This window comes from Hemibagrus wyckioides, linkage group LG05, assembly GCF_019097595.1.
Source record: "Hemibagrus wyckioides isolate EC202008001 linkage group LG05, SWU_Hwy_1.0, whole genome shotgun sequence".
Lineage (NCBI taxonomy): Eukaryota > Metazoa > Chordata > Actinopteri > Siluriformes > Bagridae > Hemibagrus > Hemibagrus wyckioides.
The window spans coordinates 21675383-21689507 of record NC_080714.1 but is presented as its reverse complement, the minus strand read 5'-3'; the positions used below and the strand labels follow the sequence as shown (position 1 = coordinate 21689507).

Genomic DNA, 14125 nt, shown 5'->3' with positions numbered 1-14125 from the left:
ATATTGCATTCTTTAAAACATACACATATGCCGGACAGTTTAATAAATTGGCGCGTTGGAAGCAGACACAGAACGAGACGGACAAGGGCTGGAGGTTGGGGACTGTCCCGGATTCCTCTTCATTCCTGCTGTCCATTTTTTTTTTTAAAAAACTCATTTTACTCACATGCCCTTCTTCAGTCCGAGTATTCGTTTAAAAACGACAGCACGCTTAGCTTCCGTGCCAATGTCCCTCATGACTGTCACCGTGGCAACACAAAGTCCAAAGCTTTCAGGATGATTAACAGGTCACACGTGTTAGAATTGATCAGTGGTCATGGTGGAAACAGGGGATACATAGCATCCAATCTGTAGACATACAAACACCCAGTGGGAGAAGAATACAAACAGAAAATGGCTTAGAGAACATGTTTCCATAGAGAGAAATACAGATGTGACACATCTGACCTAATTTGAGGACATCAGTACCATCGGCAACTCGTCTCTTAAAACACACACGCACACAGACACACACTATAAATAATCCCAGTACCATGTGTTCAGATGGTGAGAAGAAGAGAGAGAGAGAGAGAGAGAGAGAAAGAAAGACAGAGTGACAGAGAGAGCCTTCTCATGGACGGTGTGAGCTCACAGACTAGAGTCCATTTCTCTTTTCAATCATTCTAATGGGTGGAGCCACAACAATAGGATCATCACCATAGGGTAGGAGCGCAGCGCTCACAGAGCGTTTCTAGGAGACATGATCGTTAGCAAAGTGATTCGGTCGCATGATAATTAGCAGAGGGTGGAGTTGTTGCAGAGCATCTCCTGGAGCTACGGGGCGTAGTGATGCTCATGTATATTACTTGCAGATGGCTTCCAGAGCATCCAGCGTACGTTTGATGTCTCTGATTTGAGCCGCGAGCGTCTGGATGGGCTGCATGGAGCGATCCAGTTCCTCACAACGTGCCATCAGTGTGTACATTCCCTGCATACACAGGTGCAAAAAAGTATTTCATGAACAAAAATAACAAACCAGATAAGTAATAAATAGGAGATATATAAAGATGTCCCATACCTTTATGCTCATATCTACCGACTCCCCTAAACTGTCCACAGAGTCTCGGTATGTTTGAATATATCCCACACTCAATGCGGTCATCTATATAAAGAGAAAGAAAGGGTTAACCGCTTGCAATTACTATAAGAAGCTGACTTAATGTTGGGGGAAAAATTAGGGTTGAAAAGGGAGAACATTCAAATATGATAGCTTTCTAATAACAGTGCTATTCCAGTACTGGCTATTTAACAATACACAATATAGTGTAAGCAAAAACAACTAAAGAAGAATATTTACAGCTGCTATAACGTAAGCGATAACAGGAACTAACTTGGCTCACTGATATGCCACAATAGTAAAAAAATGTTAAATCATAAATCATGTCATTCTTTTTATTTATAAAAATATAACTGCTGGCTAATTGATTTGGTATAAAAGGAATAAAAAAGTCTGCTATAGAAAAACGGATGAAATAAAGCGAAGACTGTGAGCCAGGCCTTCTTGTCCAGCATCAGTGTCTGACCTCACAAATGCGCTTCTAGAAGAATGGTCAAAAAATTCTCTTAAAACACACTCCTTGTGGAAAGTCTTCCCAGAAGAGTTGAAGCTGTTATAGCTGCAAAGGGTAGGCCAACTCCATATTACATTCATGTGCATGTAAAGGCAGATGTCCCAAAACGTTTGCCAATACAGTGTATGTAATGGATTTGGGAAAAAGAAAACAAGCAGAGAGTAGAAAGGGTGAAGCTGTGAGGAACACTGCGATTTGAGCTGAGAAGCAAGACAGAGAAACATTCATGGTGATTGTGTGGGAAGGACTTCAAAAAATTCACAGCCCATGCCACCGAACAATCTGCCTCCCACTATGGCCAGTTTCATCCTACAGAGCACCAGTAGTTCATAGCAGACCTTAGAGTTTGAGCGGAGGGAATAAGAATGCTCAGAAAGTAGAAGGGGAGCATGCAGTGCTTTAAAATAACATGAATGACACAGGCAGCTGGGGTGACTGCGCTTCCATCAGGGTTTTGAAGCTAGATTTCAGTTTTATAACCTTACATTTTTAAATAGCAGAGACAGTTAATGATGTGGTCAGCCTGATATTAATAACCGATCTGAGGACCACTAAATTATCTCAGCAAAGTGGAGAATATGATAAAGTGAAGCAAAAGCTTAATCTTAAGGGACTGCTTGTGTAATAGAGGGAATTAAGGATTTATGCTCATCATAGATGCAGAACGAAGTCTCCCATAGAGATAAGATTTAAATTATGCGAGAGTAGTGTCTGACATTCCAATGACAAAGAGACAACTGATAAGAATGAGTCATTGTGTCAAAGGCTGCAATAAAGGCATAAAGGTCAGCAGAGGGACAATCACTACTGATTTTTACACAAGCTGTCTCAGAATGGAAATCAGACTGGTAAGGTAAAGAGCAGCAAAGTAATTCTAGCACTCTTAGAAGCAGGATAAAAACGATAATTATTTTAGATATTTTTTAGATATTAGATCACTGAGAATCAATCTGAAGTTTCTAACAGAACTAATAAAGAGACTTATTGATGGAGTAAGAGATACGACATGAGATAACGGATGATGGCATGAGACAGAAGAAATGTTCATAGCTGAGTATTCAACATCTAAGGAAGAATAAAAAAAATCAGGTGTTGAGATTACTGCAGATAAAAGAGCACTTAGTGTACTTTAACAAAAGGTTGCCATAGGTCTTGCTGTAAATAGTGCTCGAAACGCCTACCTGCAGATTTAATGGCCAAAAGTTCACAGGTAAACCAAGGAAAGGTGTCAACAGAGTCTTAAGAACAGGGCAGAACAACAGGATTTGTGAGATTAGTGATGTCACTAATGAAGGCAGACTGTAGTGTAGCCCAGAATGTGGAAGAATCAACAGATGGTTGTTTGTGGGATGCTAGACCGTGTAGGACATGATTACTAACTGATTACAGATTAGTATGTGATGGATCAAACATACTTTTTTATACAATATTTGAACATAGGAATAAATGTGTCATATGCCAGCTTAGATAGGTATATACCAGTATCACGGCCCAACTAGGTGGCATGAAAGAAGTCTGACAGGCAAGAGCTGTAAGCCGATCAAGAGAGTGGGAAAGATGGAGAGGAAAAAGGAAAAGCAAGAAAATGACAGAGTGAAACGGTCTAATATAATCAAATTAGAGGAAAATGCATTTATGGCTTGTTTCATGCAGAACAGATAACGGTTCTCTAATTTGGTGGGAAGCTAGTGAATGATAATCATCTGATACATCCTCGCTGAAGAATTTGTATCGTTGCCCAGTTGCAAATTTGTTTCAGCTAAAGAGATGATGCTGGCAGGATTGTGGTTATGTGTATTTTTATACTTGGTCCAGCAGTGTGTGTCTAAACAGCCAGATTATTCTCTATGCTGTATTTCTTTTAGAGTTAGTGAGTAAGTAATAATCAGCACATGTAACAAACATGCTCTAATTTAAGTTCTACTTGTATAACATCATAATGAAAGTAGACTATATATATATAACGTCAGAGTTGCACACACTTAGACCACATCCCAACCTGCTACTAAATAGTAGTACTAAATAGTATGTCAGTAGCATGTTGTTGGTGCAATTACTATTTAGGAATCCTCTTTAGTGCACATTATGTCTTAAATCTATACTTGGTGCAAGTACTGATAATATCTCATGAAGGTAGGGTGATTGTTTATGTTTTAGTGTGCTACAGCTTACATTCTGGATGGTTCCATTCAGGCTGCGAAGCATCATCTCCACGCTGTGTGCAACCTCCTGTGTGTGTTTGTGCAGATCCAGCAGCACACTGGGATCTATGGGTGGGATGTCAGCTGGCCGACGCAACGAACCACGACCTCGCACCACTGGGCCGGAGCAGTCAGCTGCACACAACACACACACCAAATATTGACTGATCAGTCACACAAAATAGTGGTCAGAATGTTGAATCAGTAAGGAATTCATGAGAAATAGAATGGAAAAGGGACTGCCATACACTCACAGTCGGTGTCAAGGCTGGGGCGTGAACTCATTTTGATTTTCTGCTCCAAGTTCTTGGTGATGAAGTGGGTGAGATCGCCGTCATGGCTCACTGTGCCTTCCAGTTCCAGAGCACTAGAGATAGTAGCCCTGCGGCCCTCGCCTGCCACGGCCCGAACGCCACCTCCACACGCCTCACTGATTCCATCCAGACTCTTACTGTCCTGCATTCCTCGCACCACCCTCTCCCGTCCAGGAGCAGAACGCACCCGTACCTCTGCCATCACGTGAGCCGGCCGTGGCCAATCTTCAGGTGCTGGCAGCACGGGAGGAGGGACTGAGCTCGAGGGAGGAGCTGGGACCAAAGGCGGGGCCTGGTCAGGGGGCGTGGAAGCAGACGAATGGCCACCATCGTAAGAATTACAGTTGACTGGCTCTGTAATTGTGGTTTGCGAAGTGATGGAGTCTTCAGTGCTCTCTTTTACTGGCTGAGAAAATAATAAAGTTTAAATGCACAGAACATTTCATATTCCCAGCCTGACTCATGTCTTGTCCCTCCACAACATAACATAATGATACAAAACATACCCCAATATACACTTATATTGGCAAATGTTTTGGGACACCTCTCCAAACTATTGATCTGGTGTTGTTTTTCAGGAGTTGGACGTGGCTCAATGAATTAGAGTGGAGACTGCGAGCCAGGCCAAAACTGGGACGTCTGCCTTTACATGCACATGAATGTAATATGGAGTTGGCCCACCCTTCGCAGCTATAACAGCTTCAACTCTTCTGGGAAGGCTTTCCACAAGGTTTAGGAATGTGTTTATGGAATTTTTGACCATTCCTCTAGAAGCACATTCATGAGGTCAGTTCACTAATGTTGGATAAGAAGGCCTGACTTGCAGTGTCCACTCTAATTCATCCCAAAGGTGTTCTATCGGGTTGAGGTCAGGAAGTTCCTCCACACCAAACTCACTCATCCATGTCTTTATGGACCTTGCTTTGTTCACTGGTGTGCAGTCATGTTGGAACAGGAAGGGGTCATCCCCAAACTGTTCTCACAAAGTTGGGAGCATGAAATTGTCCAAATTGTCTTGGTATGCTGAAGCATTCACTGCAATTAAGGGGCCAAGCCCAACACCTGAATTCAATGATTTGGAGGGGTGTCCCAAAACTTTTGGCAACGTAGTGTAGATTTCATGATAAGATACCTTCACAAAACGATTTTAACACAAATAAAAGTCGATTAGGATTCATAAGATGTAACCTTTCCCTATTAGAAATATTATTTAATTCTTTTTAAGTGTTATAAATGTATGTCATGGCAACATTATTAATATGCCTGTGCCTTAAATGAATAAGCAACATAAATTTATGTCATCAGCTACTGCTTTCTGATGTCCACCTCAAACACATAAATGAGGCACATTTACCAATTAAATTGTACAAATCGAGTAAGAATTTTTGTCTCATCCCAACTAAATTAGATTCTGGTTATGCCACTGCCAGCACAACACACTTCTTCACGCTTCACCCTGAATGCTTTTCGGACATGAGCGTGACTTTACATCAAGCTCAGCACACAGGTGTTGTTTTTAACCTTTATCTCAGGCCACAGTCAAGCCATCTGTGGTAGAAACTCAACTGCATGTGCTGATATAGATTGAGGTTCACAGAGGCCAAAAAGCAAACAAGGCTTTGTTTTACCTTTTGCCATAACACTTTTTTTCTGATTAGTAACCTTGTTGACTGTTAAGCAAGTGTGCATCGAGGCAGCGAGGTTCACAGTCACATTTTGTCCTCACTTCCTCTGGCGCTGCTGCCTAGTGTGCAAGAATAAATAGCGTTCATAGCGAATATTAAAGGGTTCATATCTCCATATACCTTAAAGAAGCAAAATTTGTCTCACTGATATTTTATATTGAGATATTAAAGAAATGGATTTCTGTCTGATGCCAAGAAATTCTAGTTGTACTTCTGTTTTTTTTCCAAGTCAGCATCGTCATGGTCATTAGAGGACTTTAATGCCATAGTGCTTCCTAAACAGAATTATAAGCATTGTTGTATTGGCACTTTAAAAGTATAGAACATTTATAAGATTGGTGTGTTTTGTTTTAGTGTTTCTGAGTTAGTTTTGGGCCTACAATGGCAAAAGATAACACTTTAGAGATACATGTTTTTCTTTTAACCTCAACAAATAGACCTCTGATCTCTGACAGGTGTTAGGATTGGTCAGGATTTATTTTGATTCACTGGCTTTAAAAAAAAAAAAACAAACCTGGTTGGCTTTTTAAATAGGGTCACATTTAGTAGACCCATTTAGCTAAATTCTCACCTGCACAATAACATCTGCTGTCTGCTGACTCTCCTCACTGATTTCCACTTCCTCATCTCTTTCATCATTCTGGCATGTGACCTCCTCCTCCTCTGCTCCTCCACCCCCATCGTTTTTGTGTGTGTGTGGCGTGTTGATGGTTTCCATGTACGGACTGTCTTTGGTTACTGGTTGTGAGTGAGGTGTGTGTTTGTCTGTGTGTGTGGGGCCATCTTCGCAAGTATGTGTGTTGGGGTGAGGCGCTGAGTTTGTGTGTATCTGTCTGCATGCAGGGTCCATGCTGTGGGCTAGGTGTGTGCGAGTCTCAGGAGTTCCTTCCTGTTCGTCTTGCTCCGGGCAAGCTACTCCATCCTGACACGGCTGCAGCTGAGAGGCGGAGCCATTAGCGGCTGTCCAACTGCAGGCTTCTGGAGAGTAAGGAGTGTCCATCTCATCGTTCTCCTCCTGCTCACTGTAGCCAATCCCAGAGGAGTGGCTCATCCCTCAACCTGCTACATAAGAAAAAAAAAAGTTATCAGATGGCTATGATCGTAAACTCCATCTCTCTATCTCCGGAGTCAGTTTACTTTTGCACGTCCACATTATCATCGCGTCTTCCTTGATAGGATGTTCGGAACAAACGTATGAAAACAATTCTTATCTCACTTATGTACACTGCAAGAAACGTGAAACAAGCAAACGCTTTGTCTATGGAGAGTCGCCAGTGTTAAAAGTACACCTAGCTTGAATCTACCTCCTCTAGGAATTTTTCTTTTTAAGTCAGTACTACCATACATGCAAACAATTACATCCACACAGTATGTCAGCCCCATCTACCCCATTACTAGTAATATTTGGGTAGTAAACAACTCACAGCACACTGATGGCAGCAAGTATATTTCCATCCAAGTGGTTATTTGCAAAAATTGTGAATAAAGCCCGGTTTCAATCCTATATTTTTTTTAAGAGAACAACTGTCTCTTAGAGGCACATTTTATTTATTTATTTAGTAACTTTTCTGAGCCTGTGATCCAATCACATGATTAATTACTATTTTTGCACTCATTTGATCCACCTCAAATGAGTGCAGAATTTTTCTACGCACATTTCGGACATTTTACTCGCATCTGTTGCGCCCATCCAATCTCTTTATGCGATATGCCAAATTAACATATGGATGGAAACACAGCTAGTGAAAGGGTAGTGTGTGTGCAGCACTGGCATGAGAATATCAGGTGGAAATGTGGTGCTGGGATTTTGTATGATTATAAAGACTATGGCTTTATAAGACTGACTATGTACAGTGTCCGGACTAGTGCTCAATCTAACATCGCTATTAAAGTGTTAAATATCTAACTGCACCTGATCAGTTACACAAGCACAAACACACACAAGATATTGGCAAAAGTTTTGGGACATTGAATTGAGGCATTGTATTTCAGGAGCTGGGCTTGGCCCCTTAGTTCCAGTGAAAGGAACTCTTAATGCGTCAGCATACCAAGACATTTTGGCCAATTTCATGCTCCCAACTTTGTGGAAACAATTTGGGGATGACCCCTTCCTGTTCCAACATGACTGCACACCAGTGAACAAAGCAAGGTCCATAAAGACATGGATGAGTGAGTTTGGTGTGGAGGAACTTGACTGTCCTGCACAGAGTCCTGACCTCAACACCTTTGGGATGAATTAGAGCGGAGACTGCGAGACAGACCTTCTCCTCCAACATCAGTGCCTGACCTCACACATGCACTTCTAGTGGAATGGTCAAATATTCCATAAACACTCCTAACCTTGTGGAAATCCTTCCCAGAATAGTTCAAGCTGTTATAGCTGCAAAGGGCGGGCCAACTCCATACTTAATTCATTTACAGGTAAAGGGAGACGTCCCAAAACTTTTGTCAATACAGTGAATCAGGCTCTGAAAATGGTCATCCACCCACTAAAAAATCTGTCCATATCCTGATGGACAGGGTAGGGAGGTATTGACAAATTGTTGACCTACAATACGCGTCTATATAGCACATACAAGTAATTATATACAGTTAAACTAGCAATGTATATATGATATGACTCCCTGTATGACACTGCAATATTACTGCCAGGCTGATAAAAATGAGTCACGTCACATGAACCCTGAATCACATCGCAGTTTTCATGACACATTGTTCCACAACCAGCTACCATCATCCACCACATTCAACCCTTTAGATAAGGGCTAAATGTGTCGTCAAATATTCAGGGAGTTACCCTGACAGCACCCTTTTAAGTGTCTTTCACGTGACCGGGTCTTCCTAATCAGGTACGGTTGAGGAACTGAAATCATATGACGACATTAGCCAGCCAGCTAGCTAGCATTAGCCAACAGAATTCCCTTAAACACACAAGCTGGATGATTTAATAGCAATCAGAGACGCATTTTAATTCCCGAATTGCAAAAAAAAATACTAACAGAACTCACTTAGAGGAAAGGAGAAGTTGAAGAACTATTGCGGTGATGCCACACAAGTCATCTGACGTTAAGTAACGCTTCCTGGCTGACTGTAAGCTAGCGTTCGCTGAGCAGGCCTGTAACTTCTCTTCTCGCTAAATAAATAAGATGCTCCGCGGCTGTAAGTCTCTGGCCAGCTGAAACATTTAACGCCAAACTGCCCGGAAAGCGTGACATACAGGCAGTGTTGTGGAAGACAAACCAGATAAATATTTACCTCTTCAGTTCTTCCCGGAGGATGAAGGTTGCCAGGAAACTATGTCCGTTATAAATAACCGCCGTGTAAAAACCGTCCGTATGAAATTTTTAGTTCCGCATTAGTCAATTGTGGAGGCTCTTACAGAAAAAAAAAAGTTTTTAGATACAAGTTGTGTCGTCTGGAAATCTAAAATGTTTCCTTTTTTATGACCCTACTTCTTTTTAAAATATGTACCGATCAGGTATAACATTATGACTACCTGCATAATATTGTATTGGTCCAGATTTTGCTGCCAAAACAGCCCTGACCCATCATGCACTGTGTATTCTGACACCTTTCTGTCAGATCCAGCATTAACCTCTTCAGCAATTTGAGCAACAGTAGCTCGTCTGTTGGATTGGAACACACGGGCCAGCCTTCAATGAGCCTTGGCATCAATGAGCCTTGGCTGCCCATGACCCTGTCTCCGGTTCACCACTGTTCCTTCCTTGGACCAGTTTTGATAGATACTGACCACTGCAGACCGGGAACACCCCACAAGAGCTGCAGTTTTGGAGATGCTCTGATCCAGTCGTCTAGCCATCACAATTTGCCCCTTGTCAAACTCTCTCAAATCCTTACGCTCGCCCATTTTTCCTGCTTCTAACACATCAACTTTGGGGACAAAAGGTTCATGATGAGGAGATAATCAGTGTTATTCACTTTACCTGTCACTCCTCATAATGTTATGCCTGATCGGTGTATGTAGTAGAATAACATTGGTAGTTGTGAATTGGGTCATAAAGAAAATAATAATAAAAAATAATTCTGTATTCCCAGTTGCCTGACAACTGCAGTTTAATTTTTAATACACATGAAAAAAAACCCATTGTTTACACAAAGTAAAAAGCTTTTTTTTTCATGTACTCTATCTGGGTTCTATCTATCTATCTATCTATCTATCTATCTATCTATCTATCTATCTATCTATCTATCTATCTATCTATCTATCTATCTATCTATCTATCTATCTATCTATCTATCTATCTATCTATCTATCTATCTGTTTTTCAACAAAAGGGAGATCCGTGAAGACATGGTTTGCAAAGGATAGTATGGAAGAACTTGGATGTTCTGCGCAGAGCCCTGACCTCAAGGACCTCAATGAACACCTTTGGGATGAACTTCACACCTGATATCAATGCCGGACCTTACTAATGCTCTTGTGGCTGAATGGGCAAGAATCCCCACAGTGATGTTCTGAAACCTGCCCAGAAGAAATGTGGAGGTTATTATAACAGCAAATCTATCTATCTATCTATCTATCTATCTATCTATCTATCTATCTATCTATCTATCTATCTATCTATCTATCTAATGAACTAATTCACCTCCAATTTATGTTATATAAGTTTTTTGTAGAAACGGGATCATAACAGAGAATATCCGACAAGATATCACTTGTAGTATCATCATTTGGCCACAGATGGCGACAACCACTTGCCATATCCTGTGGCCCAGCACTAAAGCCCAGTGTGCTTTAACTCAGTGTGTCTACCTATAAGCACTATAACATTTAGATCGGTTTTAAAGTTCCTGCCAGTGTTGATATTTTAGAGGCTTACAGGGTGTTTCCAGGCTAGAGGTCAGTTTTGGTTTAGGTCTAGAGCAATGTGTCTGACCACAAAGTTTGAAATGAAAGAGCCTGTTATTAACAATAATCCTCACACGCTGCTAAGAAGGCAGAAGCTGACAGTGACCCATGGACCACACCCGTGTTTGTCTTACCATCCTTGTGAGAATCTTCAGTTAATGTAATTATTAATACTGTTAATACATCTAAACCTAACCTTTGCATTAGTAACAATAAGGAAACACTCCGGCTCTTAAAAGTTTTTATTTTTATTAAATTACTTAAATTAAAATCTGCAGGTGTGGTTAAGAAAAATGAAATAAACAAATAAATGAATAAATAATTTAATGAAATAGCTTTCTTAGTGAGGATCAGCCAAATGGCCCCATAAGTTCAAAACGGTCAGAGATATCCAATGGTCCACAAAGATACAAAAACAAGACCCAAATGTCCCCATAAGTTCAAAACGGTCAGAGATATCCAATGGTCCACAAAGATACAAAAACAAGACCCAAATGTCCCCATAAGTTCAAAACGGTCAGAGATATCCAATGGGATATTTGGTCCATAAAGATACAAAAACAAGAACAAACTTCTCTCTCTCTCTCTCTCTCTCTCTCTCTCTCTCTCTCACACACACACACACACACACACACACACACACACACACTTTACTTAATAACCTGGAGCAGGAAGATGAAAGGAGTTTTCATGTCTTTAGATTCCTTTTGATCTATAAGTCTTTTTCATCTCTCTGCACCGTGTTCATGTTTAACTCTAATTTTTCAGCTTGTTACAAGTGTCAGTACATCAGGGGCAATATTCAGCGTGGGAAGATGCAATATAATATTTATTCGATGGGAGATAGGAAGAGAGGGAGCTACCAATTCTTAAAAAATCTATTTCTATGTATGTTTATTCTAACACTGTATTGTTCTTGCTGTTGAGCGTTGGATATTATGTTGTGCTATGTTTATATGCAATGCTCTCTCTCTCTCTCTCTCTCTCTCTCTCTCTCTTTCTCTCTCCTGCTTTCTGCCGCTTCCTGGCACTACATTTAATATTCATCCGTGTGCCTACTCCTATAGAGTTCTTACGTATCCAAGGCAACACGCCTAGTTCATCTCACAGTCTCCTGTTTTGAAGGCGGGTAGAATATAATCTCACTGCAGCAAGCTGAGCCCACATCATATTCCAGCAGGTCACACAGAGTTCAAGGAAGTCTGCCTCCTCAGGCGCAACCCGATCATTTACACACCACTCACTGCGGATACTGTGGGTGACGCACACTAAGCCGGGCTGAGTAAACCGTGTGTGTGAGTGATATAAAAACAGGTTTAAAAGGATCGTGTTTATTTGGAAAACACATAGGTTAAATAGGATTGCGCATATGAGTACTTCATACTGAACGTCAAAGATGCCATATAGGACGTCATTTATTATTTGGGAAAGCAGCTTTGAATAGTCTATAAAGAGATGAGTTCTCGAGTTATTGCTGTTGTTTTGCCCATTTAGACGCATCCTGGCCACATTAAGGGTTTAGTATCTTGAAGGTGATTAAAAATTGATGTATATTCTTCACATGACTGTGAATACGCTTTGTACTCATGACAAAGAGGTAGAGAAAACATTACAAAAAACATTATCACACAGAATTCAAAAACTCATCTGGATACATATCATAGGGGGAAAAAACCCTCTTAATTTATACTTTATTGCAACATCTTGACATATGTCTGGCATGAACATGACATGACTTGACTTTAGAGTTTACTTAAGGACAAGATCTGCACCATTCACGTCCATGTTCTTCCTTTATTACACACACACACACACATACACACATGCACGAACACCATCCATCCACGCATGACGTATAATTGGAGGTTTTTGTGCTCTTTGACCACATTTTCATTTCCTCTGACCTGTTGTGCATGTTTTTACACATCAAATCTCATAACTCCTTCTCTCTCTGATACTAAATATCCTGGCAGACGTGAGTGTGTTTAAGAGTGTGCACTTTTGTGTTAGCTGGCACCTTCATACACTCTTCACATGCATGAAAGATTGAGAGAGATCGAGAGAGAGAGAGAGAGAGAGAGAGAGAGAGACAGAGACAGAGACAGAGAATGAATGAAAGAATGAACATAAGCCCAGTTTTTGCCTTTTTCATAACCCAAGTGAAAACTGATCCGGAAATTGGTATTCTGAGTCAGACACTTGATACACACCACCCAGCCCAAATGTACACAGCATTTCAACCAAATCTACTCATGAATCCACAAAACAGTTTATTGTACAAAGCAGTTCCACCTCAATGACGCTTGAAAATTCCAGTGTTGGGGAGCGGCTGAGTTACAGTCTGGCCCACTTTCTCAAATGATTTCAACTTTGAAGAAATGAAAGATTTATTTATTTATACTAAGCAGTCATGTGCTTGGAATAAAGCTGAGTATGCACCTTTGTTATTTTGCTATAAATAAATTTCAGATGAGAACAGTTCCACAGTTACAGTGGGTCGGTACGATCTTTATACGTTTGATCTAGTTACAGGATGAATGGTTTGATCTAATGCAAGCACAGGTACTGTACATGATCTTAATAAAGCGTTTCTCATGGGTTCTAAAGATAGAAACCCTCTTTCAAAGGGTTCTCTTTAGAGCCTTTGAGGATTCCCACAGGCATAAAAACAATTTCTTTCCATCGGCAACTGGCCTCATCAACAACATGCAGGATCAAACCATGTTCTCTTATCTGCCTACTTGGACATTAACACACAAATGCACAAAACCCCTTTGTTTTATTCATACGTCACATTAACACACACAATTCAGACAGCTGTACTGCATCTGCACCTTTGTCTTACCTTCCTACCTCAAACTGTGGGTTTTTGCACTGGAATTATTCAATTAATGTACAGTTAATGTTTCCATCTGCACTGTATGTAGCATTGATAATTTAATTGTTTGCACTGGTCACTTTTATGCATTATAACACTGCACTATTACACAGTGTATACAGGCATTCAATAGATCAGGCATGTAGATCAGGCATTACATTATGACTGCCTGGGCACCCTGACTGGTCTGCTGCTATTCAGCCCCATATGCAACAAACTATGATGCACTGTGTATTCTGTCATCTTTCTATCAGAACCAGCATTAACTTTTTTCAGCAATTTGAGCAACAGTGGCTCGTCTGTTGGATCGGATCACACGGTCCAGCCTTCGCTCCCCACGTGCATGAATGAGCCTTGGCCGCCCATGACCCTGTCACCGGTTCACCACTGTTCCTTCCTTGGACCACTTTTGATAGATACTGACCACTGCAGAATGGGAACACCCCACCAGAGCTGCAGTTTTGGAGATGCTCTGATCCAGTCGTCTATCCATCACAATTTGGTCCTTGTCAAACTCGCTCAAATCCTTACACTTGCCCATTTTTCCTGCTTCTAACACATCAACTT

The 14125-nt window shown here is 41.0% G+C and overlaps 1 protein-coding gene across 5 annotated transcripts; it reads right to left on the bottom strand.

The window, feature by feature from the left end:
• Nucleotides 1-135: 135 nt before the first annotated feature.
• borcs6 (BLOC-1 related complex subunit 6) lies at nt 136-9199 on the bottom strand. Of its 5 annotated transcripts, none has more exons than XM_058390528.1 (6): nt 9066-9199; nt 6382-6872; nt 4060-4531; nt 3783-3946; nt 1058-1141; nt 136-967 (listed from the first exon to the last, which is right to left on the bottom strand). In XM_058390528.1, exons 2-6 carry the CDS (start codon nt 6859-6861, stop codon nt 842-844), a joined length of 1326 nt encoding a protein of 441 aa, XP_058246511.1. In that variant the 5' UTR covers nt 6862-6872; nt 9066-9199; the 3' UTR covers nt 136-841. The 5 variants fall into 5 exon arrangements, with proteins under 5 accessions (XP_058246511.1, XP_058246513.1, XP_058246510.1 ...); XM_058390530.1 differs by having other exon boundaries at nt 6382-6869; nt 9066-9099; XM_058390527.1 differs by lacking the exon at nt 9066-9199 and adding an exon at nt 8819-9054.
• Between the last annotated feature and the right edge of the window lie 4926 nt (nt 9200-14125).